Source organism: Cricetulus griseus, chromosome 3 (assembly GCF_003668045.3).
Source record: "Cricetulus griseus strain 17A/GY chromosome 3, alternate assembly CriGri-PICRH-1.0, whole genome shotgun sequence".
Lineage (NCBI taxonomy): Eukaryota > Metazoa > Chordata > Mammalia > Rodentia > Cricetidae > Cricetulus > Cricetulus griseus.
In genome coordinates this window covers 171,463,727-171,476,875 of record NC_048596.1, presented here as the reverse complement: position 1 = coordinate 171,476,875, position 13,149 = coordinate 171,463,727, and the positions used below count along the sequence as shown (strand labels likewise).

Sequence of the window (13,149 nt, the reverse complement as noted above, 5' to 3'; positions counted from 1 at the left end):
TTACTTTGGTTCCTTGTCTCAGATAGTAGATTATCAATGTGGATGTGACTTAGCCTCTGACGTCTCTATGTCCGCTGTTTCTGGTCAGCTTTGGCCACCAGCAGGATTTGGAAACACCAACCTCCACTAACACTGGCTCTTTCCTCTGTCTTCTAGTGTCCTGCTGGATAGCTGTTTGGTGGTGCAGGCTGATGTGGACCAGTGCCAGCTAGGCAGGACAGAGCCACAGATAGCATCACTCCAGGTAGAAGGTCCCAAGCCCGGGGAACCTGGGGCCATTGATGATGGGGTGGCAATGGGGTTTGCTGGTGAGCTATCCATAGCACAGAGATGGTTGAGATTGTAGGGGGACCCCCAGGGGCTGTTGTCCAGGGGCAGGTGTGGTCCTGGAGTAAAGATTCTAGGGACAGGCTGATTGGGTAGCTTTGTCCCTACAAACAGGGCCTCATGAGTATGAGATAACCCCTGGGCTTAGGAACTTGAACTTCAATGCACACTGCCCTCTACAGTTGGTAAGCCACCTCCTTGGATGGCCCAGGAGATGAACTGCTCCAGTTGGTACTGGGTGGGGTAGGAATTGGGGGGAGTTCAATGAGGCACCCAGTGTCCTCTCTACATGTCTCTGCAGGAGTTGCCAGAGGAGGAGGAGGTGGAAGAGGAGGTAGAGGAGGAGGAGGCTACCAGCTCTACAGGTAGGAGTGACGTTGAAAGGATCCTCTGGGGACCTTCAGGCTGGTGGCAGCTTGGAGTGAGGCCCTCTTCCAACCCTCTGTTTCCTTCCAGCCCAGGGCCCCTCCATTCTGTCCTGGACAAGGACCCTCCTCTGTGTCTTAGGACCCCATTATTTCAACTAGATGATGTCATTCAAAGATACTGGGGAAATGATGCCCAGAGCATTGGGGGAGTCTTGCCCTGCCAGCTCCTCATGCCACCTCCTCTCAGGAAAAATGTGCCATAAACTGTGTAGAGAACCTGGGGGTGGAGGGGCAGAGCCTGTAAATGGCATGATTACGCCCCATCTCTATGGCCACACTCGATGCTTTTGAGCATGTCCTGGGTAGGGAGCACCATCTGTACCCATATCTGTACTGTGGTCCTCTCTGCTACCCCAATCTGAGGCCTGGTGTCTTAGTCAGTGTTCTATTGTCATGAAGAGATACCATGACTACAGCAACTCTTATAAAAGAAAACATTTAATTGGGGCTGGCTTAGGGGTTCAGAGTTTTAGTCCATTATTTTCATGGTGGAAAGAATGACTACACACAGGCAGACATGGTGTTAGAAAGGTAGCTGACAGAGTTCTATATCTGCATTGACAGACATCAGGAAGAGAAGAGAGATGCTGGGCCTTTGAAACCTCAAAGCCCACCCCCAGTGAGACACTTCCTCCAAAAGGGCACACCTACTAGTGCCATTCCCTATGAGCTATGGGGGACTATTTTCATTCAAACAATCACACCTGGTAACCCCAGGGATTGGATGCTAAGGAGAAGCCTGGGCCATTGCCCCTGGACAAATGGCATCTTGGACTACTGGGCTGCATTTCTTATGCACCCCCACATTCTGTTCTTCAAGATGTTGGTCCTTGAGTTGCCTTGTGAGGCTAATATATTATTTTACAGGTAACAAAACTAAGGCATGGTGTGTTCCAGGGTAGGCAAAAAGTGAAGGCACAAACTACATTGGCTTCTGGCTCCTCCTTGCTATGGGACAGAGTTGAGCAGTGCTAGAACCTCCCACACAGGCTCAATCAAAGCGGCCTGTCACTCAAAAGTCTTTTCTGTTGAAATCAACACTCATCTGTAGAAACCTATGGTGTCCAGGCTGGACCCTGGGCATTCACAGAGATGTGAAGGCTAGAACCAAACAGCAAGCTGGCTGGGTCCCCTTCCCTAGGTAGTCTGGGGAAGTAATACTCAAAAGCTGACAGCTTCATTGTCCCCTGGAAACTGGTTAGAAATGTGGAATTTAGGTCCCGCCAAGCCCTGCGAAGCCAGAATCTGCCTGCTACCTGCCTAACTGTCTGGTGATTTGTCTTCATGTTAGCGTTTGAGGCAATAGCTCTGAGCCCCACTTCTCGGATAGCTGGAGCAAGGCTGGGCAACAGGACCACATAAACCTCTTCAAGGGATTCTAGCATGTAGTCCACTGATCCCAGGGTCCAGCCCTGCGTCTGTTTCTGGTGGAAGAAAGATGAATTGGTTGCAGGGTTTCTTTGAAGAGGAAAATTGTTCTGAGCTCAGCACATTGGAGCCTGGGTTCTGAAGTTCCAAGTCTTTCCGCTCCAGATTCTGAGTCTGGCATCTTTTGAATGTGATGTGGGGAATACTATTGTGGCTGATAAGCAGTCCCAAGGCTCCAGGAAGTCACCTGGTGATACCTTTAGGGTTGAGTGTTGGAGAAAAGAGTGGTGCTTCAGACCTGAGCAGGGCTGATGCAGCAGGCAGGTATCAGGTTGGTTTATGCCAGTGCTTGGCTGGAGCCCCACCTGCACCACCTCCCTCAACTCCACTCCTGATTACAGTCCCCAGGGCCACACCTCTGCCTGCCACCTTCTCGACCCAGTACCATGGCTAAACCAGGCCTGAATATGGAGCTGAATCGCTTGGTTCAGGACCAGCCACCTGGCCAGGAGGGCCCCAGGCCTGGCCCCCCAAACCCAGCCGAGCACCTCCCCAATGTGCCCAGCTATCGTCCAACAATTACCCGCATTCCTGTCCTCGCTTCCCGGAGGACAACCTTGTCCAACTCCAGCTTCGCCAAGGAGACCAGGAGCTCCATCCGTCGCCTGGGTAGTGTGATCTTGCCCCAGCATGCTTGGGATGTGGCAGAGTAAGGTTTCTGCATGGCTTGGGCTGTCTTCTTGCCAGTGAGGCATGCTGCAGGAACATGCTTTGTGCTCTTGGAATTCCCCTTCCTCTAAAGACCTCCCTCCCACTTTGTAGTGACTTAAGGGGGTTTAGTCCTTTTCTTTCCATGTGCCTAGAAGCTCACAGTTAGCAATTTAGTTCTTTGACTACATATACTTTCTGCATGTCATCATTTTATACAGGCACTCAGTCCCACTCTGGTTTTGTTTTGTTTTGTTTTGTTTTAATGAGTCACCTCTCTAGACCATGAAGCTTGGGGAAAATGCTGATAGAAGAGGGTAGGGGCCTAACTGAAGGGCTGTGGACAGTCAATAGCTTCTGGCGGGAGGGGGAGTCAGTTTTCTTTAAAGATATGGTTCCTGGTAGGTCAACCATGCTCCGATGGATGGCCTCCTAACCAGGAGTTTGTGAGGAGTACAAATTGGAGTTGGTGGTTTATTATAAAAGACATTAAGCTGGGGGAGTGAGAAGGTGGGGTGGATCTGGGAGGAGCTGGAGGTGAATATTGTCAAAATACATTGTATGATATCTTCAGGAACTAATAAAAGTAGCCAGGTGGTGGTGACACACGCCTTTAATCCCAGCACTCGGAAGGCAGAGGCAGGAGGATCTCTGTGAGTTCAAAACCAGCCTGGTCTACAAGAGCTAGTTCCAGGATAACTTCCAAAGCCATAGAGAAACCCTGTCTCAACTCCCCCCCCCCTCCAAAAAAAAGAATTAATAAAAGTGTTTTTAAAAGAAGGGACAGAGGGACAGAGGTCATGGAAAGAGGGAAATCAAATGGTGGCGTGATGTGCGGTCCATTGTAGTTTCAGGGCAAGTGGAAGCAGGCAGGTGCAGACAGGAGAAGCAGGCAAGTGCAGATAGGAGAAACAGGCAGGTGCAGAGAGAAGCAAGCAGGTGCAGGCAGGAGGATAGGTAGGTGCAAGTAGGAGACGCAGGAAGGTCAGGCAAGAGAAGCAAGCAGGTGCAGGCAGGAGAAGCAGGAAGGTGCAGACAGGCTAGGAGAAAGAATTCTTAGGATTCAGTGCAGATTAAGGGCCTGTCCAACTAGTCACTGGGCTAGTTCTGCTCACTGACTAATGACAAAGTACTTGGGGACTACAGGTGCCCCAACTTCTCTCTCTTTTTGCCTTGGTTTAAGCCATTCTGCCCACTCTCCCTTTGATGTGATAGACATTTGTGCTGACACTGGGCCAGGCTGTCTCTGAGATCAGAACAGGTAGGAACAGGACACTCGATAAAAAAAAATTCCTGGTTGCCCTTGTCTCCTCATCCTGGCTCACGATGGGCACAGAATGGGGTGAGCTTGTATTCTGATCATCCCTGCAATGAGGGGCAACACCCAGGGCTCACTCTGCTGTTCCATAGGACCCCCAACTTCTGCTTCTTTTGCTGGATTTTATTATTTTTATCTAATTTTACATAAACAGGAAAACTTTTAATGGCTAGTCAAATGGAAAATCAGAGTGGCTTGGCATAGACAGAAGATGCCAACAGTTTGCTTCTGTGTTGCAGTGATAAAATGCTGAACAAAAGCAGCTTGTAAAAGCAAAGGGTTTATTTCAATTTACACTCCTGACTCACAGTCCATCACTGAAAGAAGCCAACACAGGCTCTCCAGGCAGGAACCTGGAGCAGAAACTGTGAAAGAATGCTGCTTACTGTCTTGTTCTCCTTGGCTTGCTCAGATAGATTTCTTCTATATCAATTATCAAATAAGAAATGCTTCCCAGACATGCCTGCAGGCTAATGTGATGGAGGCAACTCCCAATGGAAACTCTTTCAGATAAGTCTGGAGCTGTGAGTTTCTCATGAGATAGAGACTGCTGAAGGCTTGGAGCCCAGAGGGGCTTCCTCTGTGCCAAGGCCACAGAAGCATTGACTTTGCTGATCCCCTCTGCAATCAAGATGGAAGGAGAGTGACAGTAATGTTGGGGTCTTATTCTCCACCTTCCCTTTTCTGGTCTGTGTTTCTGGAACCGTCTATGTCCTCTGGGTCCTGGGAACTTCGACTGGGAAGTAATCTCATCAGCACCATGCAGGCATGGCTGGTACAGAGGAACAATGAAGTACAGCAAGAACGCTGTTCCGGGTCTGGGTGTGGTGGTGCACATCTGTAATCCCAGCATTTGAGGGTAGCGAGACCTTGCCTCAGAACAAAAGGAAACCAGAAAAACTGGCAATTGGTTAGTCTTGCCTCAGCCCTACTGAACTGGGCCTGCAACTGCACTGCAGCAGGTTTCTGAGCTTTTCTAACCTACAGGCCCCATAGGCACAAGTTGGGAACAGAATATAACAACTGCCCGACAGAGCAGCTCAGAAGGTTAATCCAGCCCTGCCATACTGCTGAGAACCTACAGTCCCTGACACTCAGGAAGCTGGGGCCAGGGCATTGGTTGAAACCAGAATATACAGCCAGCTCAAACCCCAGCAAGGGGGAGATGGGGAAAGGGAATAGACGTAAATACTTAGCATTTAAAAACCAATAACAGAAGCTGAGCATTAGTGGCACATGCTTTTCATCCCAGCACTCAGGAGGCAGAGGCAGGTGGATCTCCGTGAGTTCAAAGCCAGGTTGATCTACAAAGTGAATTCCAGGACTCACCAGCACTACAGCACTATAGAGACTGAGGCAAGAAGATTGGGAATTCAAGGCCAACATGACTACATAGTGAAACCCAAGAAGGGAGGGAGGGGAGGAGGGGAGGAGGCGAGGAAGGGGAGGAAGGGGAGGGAGGGAGGGGAAGGAAGGCTGACCAGGAGGATGGTTCAGTAGGTAAAGGTGCTTGCTGCCAAGCCTGGTGATTGATCCCCAAAATGGAAGGGGAGAACCAATTCCCACAAGTTGTCCCATGAGACACACACACACACACACACACACACACACACACACACAACACACACACACACTATGGCATATTACACCATATGTAATAAAAAGAGTATAATTTTCTTTCAAAACAAGATTTCGCTGTGTAGTCCTGGCTGTCCTGGAACTCTGGCCTTGAACTCAAGAGATCCACCTGCCTCTGCCTCCCAAATGCTGGGATTAAAGACGTGTGCCACCAAGCTTGGCTTATAAATGTAATTTTTTAAAATTTACAAAGAAAAGGGGAAAGGGAGAGAGTAAATGCATTGAAAGTGTTTAACAGTAAACATTCTCCTGACATTTTAATGTTTCTGTTTCTAGTATTATTAGTCTAGATCACTATACTATAAACCTATCTCGTCTGAGCTGCCCTCCGCCAGCTGGTCTCTCCTCTCCACTGGGAGGTGGCAGTGGTGGAGTCCTGCCTAGGGCAGGCAGCAGGAGAGGGCATTCCTTGCCTAGCTCCCCGAGTCAGACTTGCTGAGCATACTGTATATCCTGGGCTGGGGGCTGAGGCCATGCTGGGGGCAGTTCTGGGATCCCCGGGGTCTAACCTTCAGGTTCCTTCCTCTTCTGCTCCCATGGGGACTAGCGGGCTGTAGGTGAGGCCTCTCCTCTTCCTTTGAGCCTGGAGGATTTCTTGTCAATCCAGCACACTGGTTCTCAACCTCTCTAATGCTGCAACCCTTTAGTACAGTTCCTCATGTTCTAGTGACCCCCTCACCATAAAATTATTTTGTTGCTACTTCACAACTGTAATTTTGTTACTGTTAGGAATCCCGCCGCCCTGCTCCCAGGAGACAGGGTTTCTCTGTAGAGCCTATCCGGAAGTCACAGAATCTGCCTGCCTCTGCCCCCCACCCCCGCCCCGGGGTTTAAGGCATGTGCCACCACCGCCCAGCTAGGAATCTTAATGTTAATATCTGATATATAACCCCTGTGGGGGTCTAGACCCACAGGCTGAGAATTGCTGAATTCTAGCAAATGATCTGATCTGCCTCAGTGTTTAAAAATCTTTTCCATTCTTGCTAGTCCTCCTCCAGGAGGTGTGGGGGAGGCACTTTCTATGACTTAACAAAGCAAGCACCCAGGTCTGAGGCCCCCTTTCCTCCCACTGTATAGCTGTAAGCTATGCACTGGACTTTCCATGGTGGCCATCAGCAGAAACATCCCAGGGACAATTATTTCAGAGTACCTTCCCTGCCTTTCGGTGGAACAGTCTTGTGTGCAGCTGCCTCTTAGGCTCCCTTCTAGGGATAGTCAGCCCTCCAGTGTCCTGAGTCCCCAAGGTGATGCCATACGCAGACTCCCCAGGAAGTACCAGACTCCAAGGAATAAGGCCAGGTTTTTCAGAGGCCCAAATAGACAGCAGGTGACTTCTGGGTCCCCTGGTATGGGTGCTAATACCCTCCAAAGTAGATTCCCAGGCAAACACATGACTAAGACAGCAAATACATCTGAATTGGAGTCCCTTCAAGAATCCAAGGCCTTGACTCCTGCCCTCCCTACAGGCTTGGAAAACATGGTTTCTCCTACCTTGAGAGGGGAGCAAATGGGCCTATCTATGTGACACTAGTTCCAGCCTCCCCAAGTCGCTGCTACTTTCCACACTGAGAAGCTAAGAGAGTTGTGGAGCATTGAGCCTAGATTTCCAGCTCCTGGGTTTGGGGCTGGGGTGGTAGTGACATGCAGAGGGCCTCAAGTTGCATGGAGCTTGGCTGGGGACTGCAGTGGTGAGGCAAAGCCACCAGAGACCCTCCAAACACAGCCCCAGAACCTGGCTTCTCTCCCTGACTATCCCCTCCTATCTCTTCCCAGTACCAGCCACGAAAGAGCATCCAGAGCTCCAGGTAGAAGACACAGATGCTGACAGTCGCCCCCTCATCCCAGAGGAGAAGCTTCCTTCACCGGAGAGACCACCGTCTCCTTCAAAATCTGACACCCTCAGGGTCCCTGGCTCTGCTGCAGCAGCCCACAGGTTAGCCATGATGGTTTGCTTGGGCTTTTGTCCTCACAATGCCACTAGCCCATCTGACAGATGATGGGAAGCAGAGGACTGAGATCTCCTCCGCTGGTGATCCTGAGATGTATTCTCAGAGTCCTAGCCCAGATACCCTCCACTGCAGGACAGAGGGATGCTATGCAGAAATGCCCGTGTTTATACACACACTAAATGTGACAGCTAATTCCAGCTGCCTCTTTTGTTTTATTTTGCAATTTGGCAGAGTATTGCTTCCTAAAGAGCACACATGACTATAAATTGCCAGAGTGCTAGGTCTTCTTTATTTTTTTCTCATTTTTTTCTAGTTCAGGACTCTACATACTAGTCAAAAGCTCACACTCCCAGCATCTCTTAACAATTTAAAAATATGGTTTTATTAATCTGTTTATTTAGTGTATGCATGTGCCATGGCATATATTCGGGGGTCAGAAGACAACTTTGTGGCATTGATTCTCTCCATCTACCTTTAAGAGATTCTGGGGATTGAACTTAGCTATCCAGTTTTGCACCAGCACCCAGAGGCTTCCTTTTTGAACTAAACAACTTCACTGTGTTATCACAGTGTCACAGTTAAAGACCACAGCTAGACCCTGATGTGTGCCCCTAGCTGATCATAGTGCCGCCACTGAGTTCAGCACACTGAATCCTCACAGCTGGGCAAACTCTGTAGCCACATTCTGTCCCAACACTCTTCTTTCCTTTTTTCTTCTCTTTCCTTTTTCTCCTTCTCTCTCTCTCTCTCTCTCTCTCTCTCTCTCTCTCTTTGGTTTTTTGTTTGTTTTGTTTTGTTTTGTTTTGAGACAGGGCTTCTCTGTGTAGCCCTGGCTGTCCTGGAACTAGCTCTACAGACCAGACTGGACTTGAACTCACAAAAATCTGCCTGCCTCTGTGCTACCACCTATCCTGACTTCTTTTATTTTTTGTGTTCCAAAGGTCCTTTCTATGTGGACCCATCCGCATGCATTACCCTGTCATTCTCATTTGGAGTACACTAGAGTTTAGGTCCTAAGCCCTCATCATCTTGTTCCTTACTGTTCTGACCTTCACTTGACAAGCTAATGCATTGCCTTCATGTGCTAGCACACCTATCTTTGTCCTAGACTCTTGGTTCCGTGTTAGCATTGTGCATCTTGTGTTTATATGCTGAGAGTCTTTAGGAAGTGGCCATTCTTCTTTTCTGCATTCATTATCTCATAAAATGTTTGTTTCTAAACTGTGTGTCGATAGTACATGCATCTAATTGCAGTACTCTGGAGGCTAAGGCAGGAGGGTCACAAGTTTGGAAACAGCACAGGCCACCTGTCAGGACCCTGTTTAAAAAGAAATGAAAAAGAAAATGAGAGAGAAACACAAACACACACACACACACACACACACACACACACACACACACACCAGACAGGCACACCAGAGGTACATAGACACACAGAAAATCATTTCCAGCTCTTGGTCTGACCTGCATCCTCCAGGTACCATCTTTGTGTTTCTGTGTTTACTTACTCTACTCCACCCTAAGCAAATCTTTCACTGAAGCTGGGGATAGCTTTCTTGGTAGTGTTAAGAAATGTCTGTCTTTCCCAGGGTTTGGGATTCCTCCATAAAACAACCCATCCCCACTCTTGAGGACAAGGGTAGGAACATCCAGAGAATAGTGCCAAGGACCCCCCTGTCCACAGCTCATACCACCCAGCCTCTGACCTGTGGACCTTCATATCTAATCAGACAAGATACTAGTGGCTCCAAATGCAACAACCTGTGGTGTTCCTGAATGACAGCCCCACCCCCCACCCCAGATAACTTAGGCTTCATTCTGTAGTTAGGGGCCTAGAGTTAAGAAGGAGAAAATTTGTTCAAGGTCACACTGTGAGCTGAAGACTGGACTCCATGGCTTTGTCTCACAGCTGAAGGGTGGTACAATGTGAGGGTGGGGTTGGGGAAACTTCAGATCAGAAACAGGAGGCAGAATGATAGAAGGACACTTAGGCAGAGACTTAGTTGAGGGACAAGCACCTCTATTTTACTAGGTAGATTCACTGCCACTTATAGAAGAAAAGATGGAGGCACTTTATTGTTTAAGTACTGTGCCCAGGTCAAATTCCAAGTTTGCCTGATACTAAGTCCATGCTGTTCACTTTGGGCTAGGCCCCTGAGAGGTGTGCAAACACTGGGGTCCTGAGATCAGGCCTTCTTTCCTCCCAAGAACAGCCTTAGGCGGCCTTCTCTGAAGGTCCCATACCTGTCTGGGTCTTTACAGGAAGAAGCTACCTTCTCAGGATGACGAAGCTGAAGAGCTCAAGGCACTGTCACCAGCAGAGTCCCCAGTGGTGGCCTGGTCAGACCCTACCACCCCACATGAGGCTGAGTAAGTGGAGCCACTCCTGAGTCTCAGAGACTTCAAGGTTGGTTTGGGATGAGCAGACAAAGAAAGAAGCCGAATCTGGGGTGCTTGTAGAACCCCACACAAGGTGAACTTCATGTTTTGGAGTGGTAAGGTGGGAACAGCTCTCCTGCCCAGAACTTTCCTGGTTGGCCCAAGGGTGGACTTGGACTCAAGGTAAGATGTGTTCATTCCTGCAATGATCAGAGAGGAAGTAGTACCTAGGCAGAAGCCCATAACCACCATAGATCTTGGCACTGAACTCCAAATAAGTCAATAGGAGGAAGAAGACCATAGGTCCCTACCTGGAGCTTGTTAAATCTGATCCCAGGCTCCACACAGCTCTGGACAGAGGTCCCAAAACTTGCATTTCCATAGCATTCTGGTGACTTCGATAGCTGGTATGTAGGACATGGCTGGAGGCCATGATAGCAGAATTGGAAGCCAAGTCCCTGCATCTAACTGTCCCCAGGACTGGGTTATGATAAAGTACCTTCCTGAAGGTTTTCGGTAACCCTGTTTGATGTTAAGTGTCCAGCCCAGAACATTGGCCTAGCTACTCTAACATGCTCTCCAGGCATGACCCCTGTATTGACTACAAGAAACTTGAGGTAGGCCTGCCTCCTTCCTTCTGTCCTTTTTCCGCCCATAATTATATTTATTTGTTTTAAAATGTATTTATTTGTTGTTATTGTAAGTGTGTATTGATGTCAGGAATACATACATGCGTGCCATGGTAGACATGTAAGTCAGAGGACGTCTTCATGGAGTCAGTTCTCTTTGACTTTTTGTTGGGTTGGGGATGAACTCAGGTCCTCAGGCCTATGCAAGCACTTTATCTGTGGAGTCATCCTTGTGGTTCTCTCTCCATAATTTTATTCACTTTGTACTTACCAGAGTTGTGGAAAATTCAGAAAAGATAGACTCAGGGAATCTCCAGATCTTACACAGTTCAGCTGACATTTTAATACCTTGAAATTGTATTTTATGTAGCAGAGCAGGGACACAGTTAAGATTTAAAAGAAAAATATGGCAGGAATCAGAAACAATAAAAATTACCCTTGGGATTGTATAAGGAGGTCAATATAGAGACCCACGTATTAGTTATGTAGGTTAAGCTGCTGTAATAAACAGGCCCTGATGGTTCAGGAACTTAAAAGACCAGATGTTTCATATGTTATAGTCACTGCACTACTTGTGTTTTTCAGGTCAGTGGAAGGCTGTATTTTATGAAATCATTTAGGGACCCAAGTATCCTTGTCATTTAGGCAGTGACTCTGGTATCTCCATGTATAAGATGTTCTGGATAAGACTAGAAAGAGAAAACTTCAGCCATACATGGTGCCACAGGGTTATAATCTCAGCTCTTCCAGAAGCTAAGAGAGTGGAGTGGGTCTGACATTGTCAGAAAAAAATTGGGTTTAATTAGCCTCCCTTGGACTTTGCTAGAAGTGGAGGCATAAACATTACTCAGCATAGGCCTGGGGTCCTGGCAACCCTTCCTGTTTGGTGTTTATCCTCGGCGGTGTTCCCACAGTGGCCAGGACCGTGCAGCCTCCACAGCCAGCCAGAACAGTGCCATCATCAATGACCGGCTCCAGGAGCTGGTGAAGCTGTTTAAGGAACGGACCGAGAAGGTGAAGGAGAAGCTCATTGACCCTGATGTCACTTCCGATGAGGAGAGCCCCAAGCCCTGTGAGTGGGAGTAGAGGTGGCCACAGGTGGTCAAGGAGGGTGTGGTGCCCAAAGAACCCCATCACCTACTACTGGGGAGTGTGGCAAAGGAAAATGGTTGGGGTGTATGAGAAAAGCCCAGACCACCAAACTCTGGATTTGGGCCTTAGATGTGTACCCGGGAAAGGAAGAAGGTCAAAGGTGAACTTGACCTTCCCACAGCTAGTGGTTTATAGACTCTTCTGCTTCCTTCTCCCAGAGGGGCAGAGTCTCTCTCTCTCTCTCTCTCTCTCTCTCTCTCTCTCTCTCTCTCTCTCTCTGTCTGTCTGTCTCGCCCAGGCTGGCCTTAAACTCAGAGATTCTCCTGCCTCTGCCTCCTGAGTGCAGGGAATAAAGACTTCTGCCACCACCGCTCGGCATCAGGCAGTCTTTATATTCAGAGGCATTCATGTCTTTCTGGGCCACCTGAATAATTCTTTTTTCTTTTTTGAGAAAAGATCTCATTCTATAGCCCCAGTTGGTCTGTAACTCACCCAGTAGCCCCAGGTTGGCTTGGAACTCATGGCAATCTTCCCACATGCTGGAATTATAAGTGTGAACCAGTGTGCTGGGCTAACATCTCCTTCCTTTAAGGAGCCATCTGACAAAGTGATAAATGCCTGGCATCCCTAGTGCTTGGGAGTCTGAGGCTGGAGGATCACAAGTTTGGGACAAGCCTGGACTACATAGGGAGCTACTATCAGAAACAGAAACAAAGACAGAGAAAGAAAATGAACAAGAACAAACTCGAACATGTTTTCTTTTCTTTTTCTTTTTTAAATAGTCTCACTGTGTAGTCCTGGCTGGTCTGTAACTCACTTTGTAGACCAGGCTGGTCTTGAACTCACTGAGATTCAGCTGCATCTGCCTCCCAAGTACTGGAATTAAAGGTGTGTGCCACTATACCCAGCCCAATGAACAAGCTTTTTGCCAGGGATATTTTATAGGTTTTTCTGACAAGGGTTGTGCACTGGGACTCAAATGCCCAAGACAGGTTATCAGAAACTGACTTCACACACCCCTAACACTAGAAACACAGCTGTGTTGGACCCCTAAGAGCCAAGGCACAGTATCACAGACCCATGGAAGGCTGAATCCTAGCCAGGTAATGCGGCTGAGTCTGAATCAACATGTCCCCAAGTTGACTGACCCCTTCAGCATTCTGAGTAAGGAAGATGGGGGCATGGGCATCAAAAGAGCAAGGGGTCCACTGACACACAGACACAGACAGACAGATGTGTATACACACACACACACACACACACACACACACACACACAGAGAGAGAGAGAGAGAGAGAGAGAGAGAGAGAGAG

At 48.4% G+C, this 13,149-nt stretch overlaps 1 protein-coding gene across 1 annotated transcript in view; it reads left to right on the top strand.

Annotated features, from left to right (window-relative positions):
* The window catches only part of Cngb1 (cyclic nucleotide gated channel subunit beta 1), a 59,726-nt gene that overhangs the window by 24,110 nt on the left and 22,467 nt on the right, over positions 1–13,149 (top strand). The window contains exons 15-20 of the mRNA XM_027406088.2: positions 157–244; positions 629–748; positions 2,525–2,792; positions 7,561–7,720; positions 9,999–10,106; positions 11,659–11,816. Of these exons, the coding sequence (XP_027261889.1) occupies positions 157–244; positions 629–748; positions 2,525–2,792; positions 7,561–7,720; positions 9,999–10,106; positions 11,659–11,816 (902 nt within the window). The remainder of the gene's footprint in view (positions 1–156; positions 245–628; positions 749–2,524; positions 2,793–7,560; positions 7,721–9,998; positions 10,107–11,658; positions 11,817–13,149) is intronic.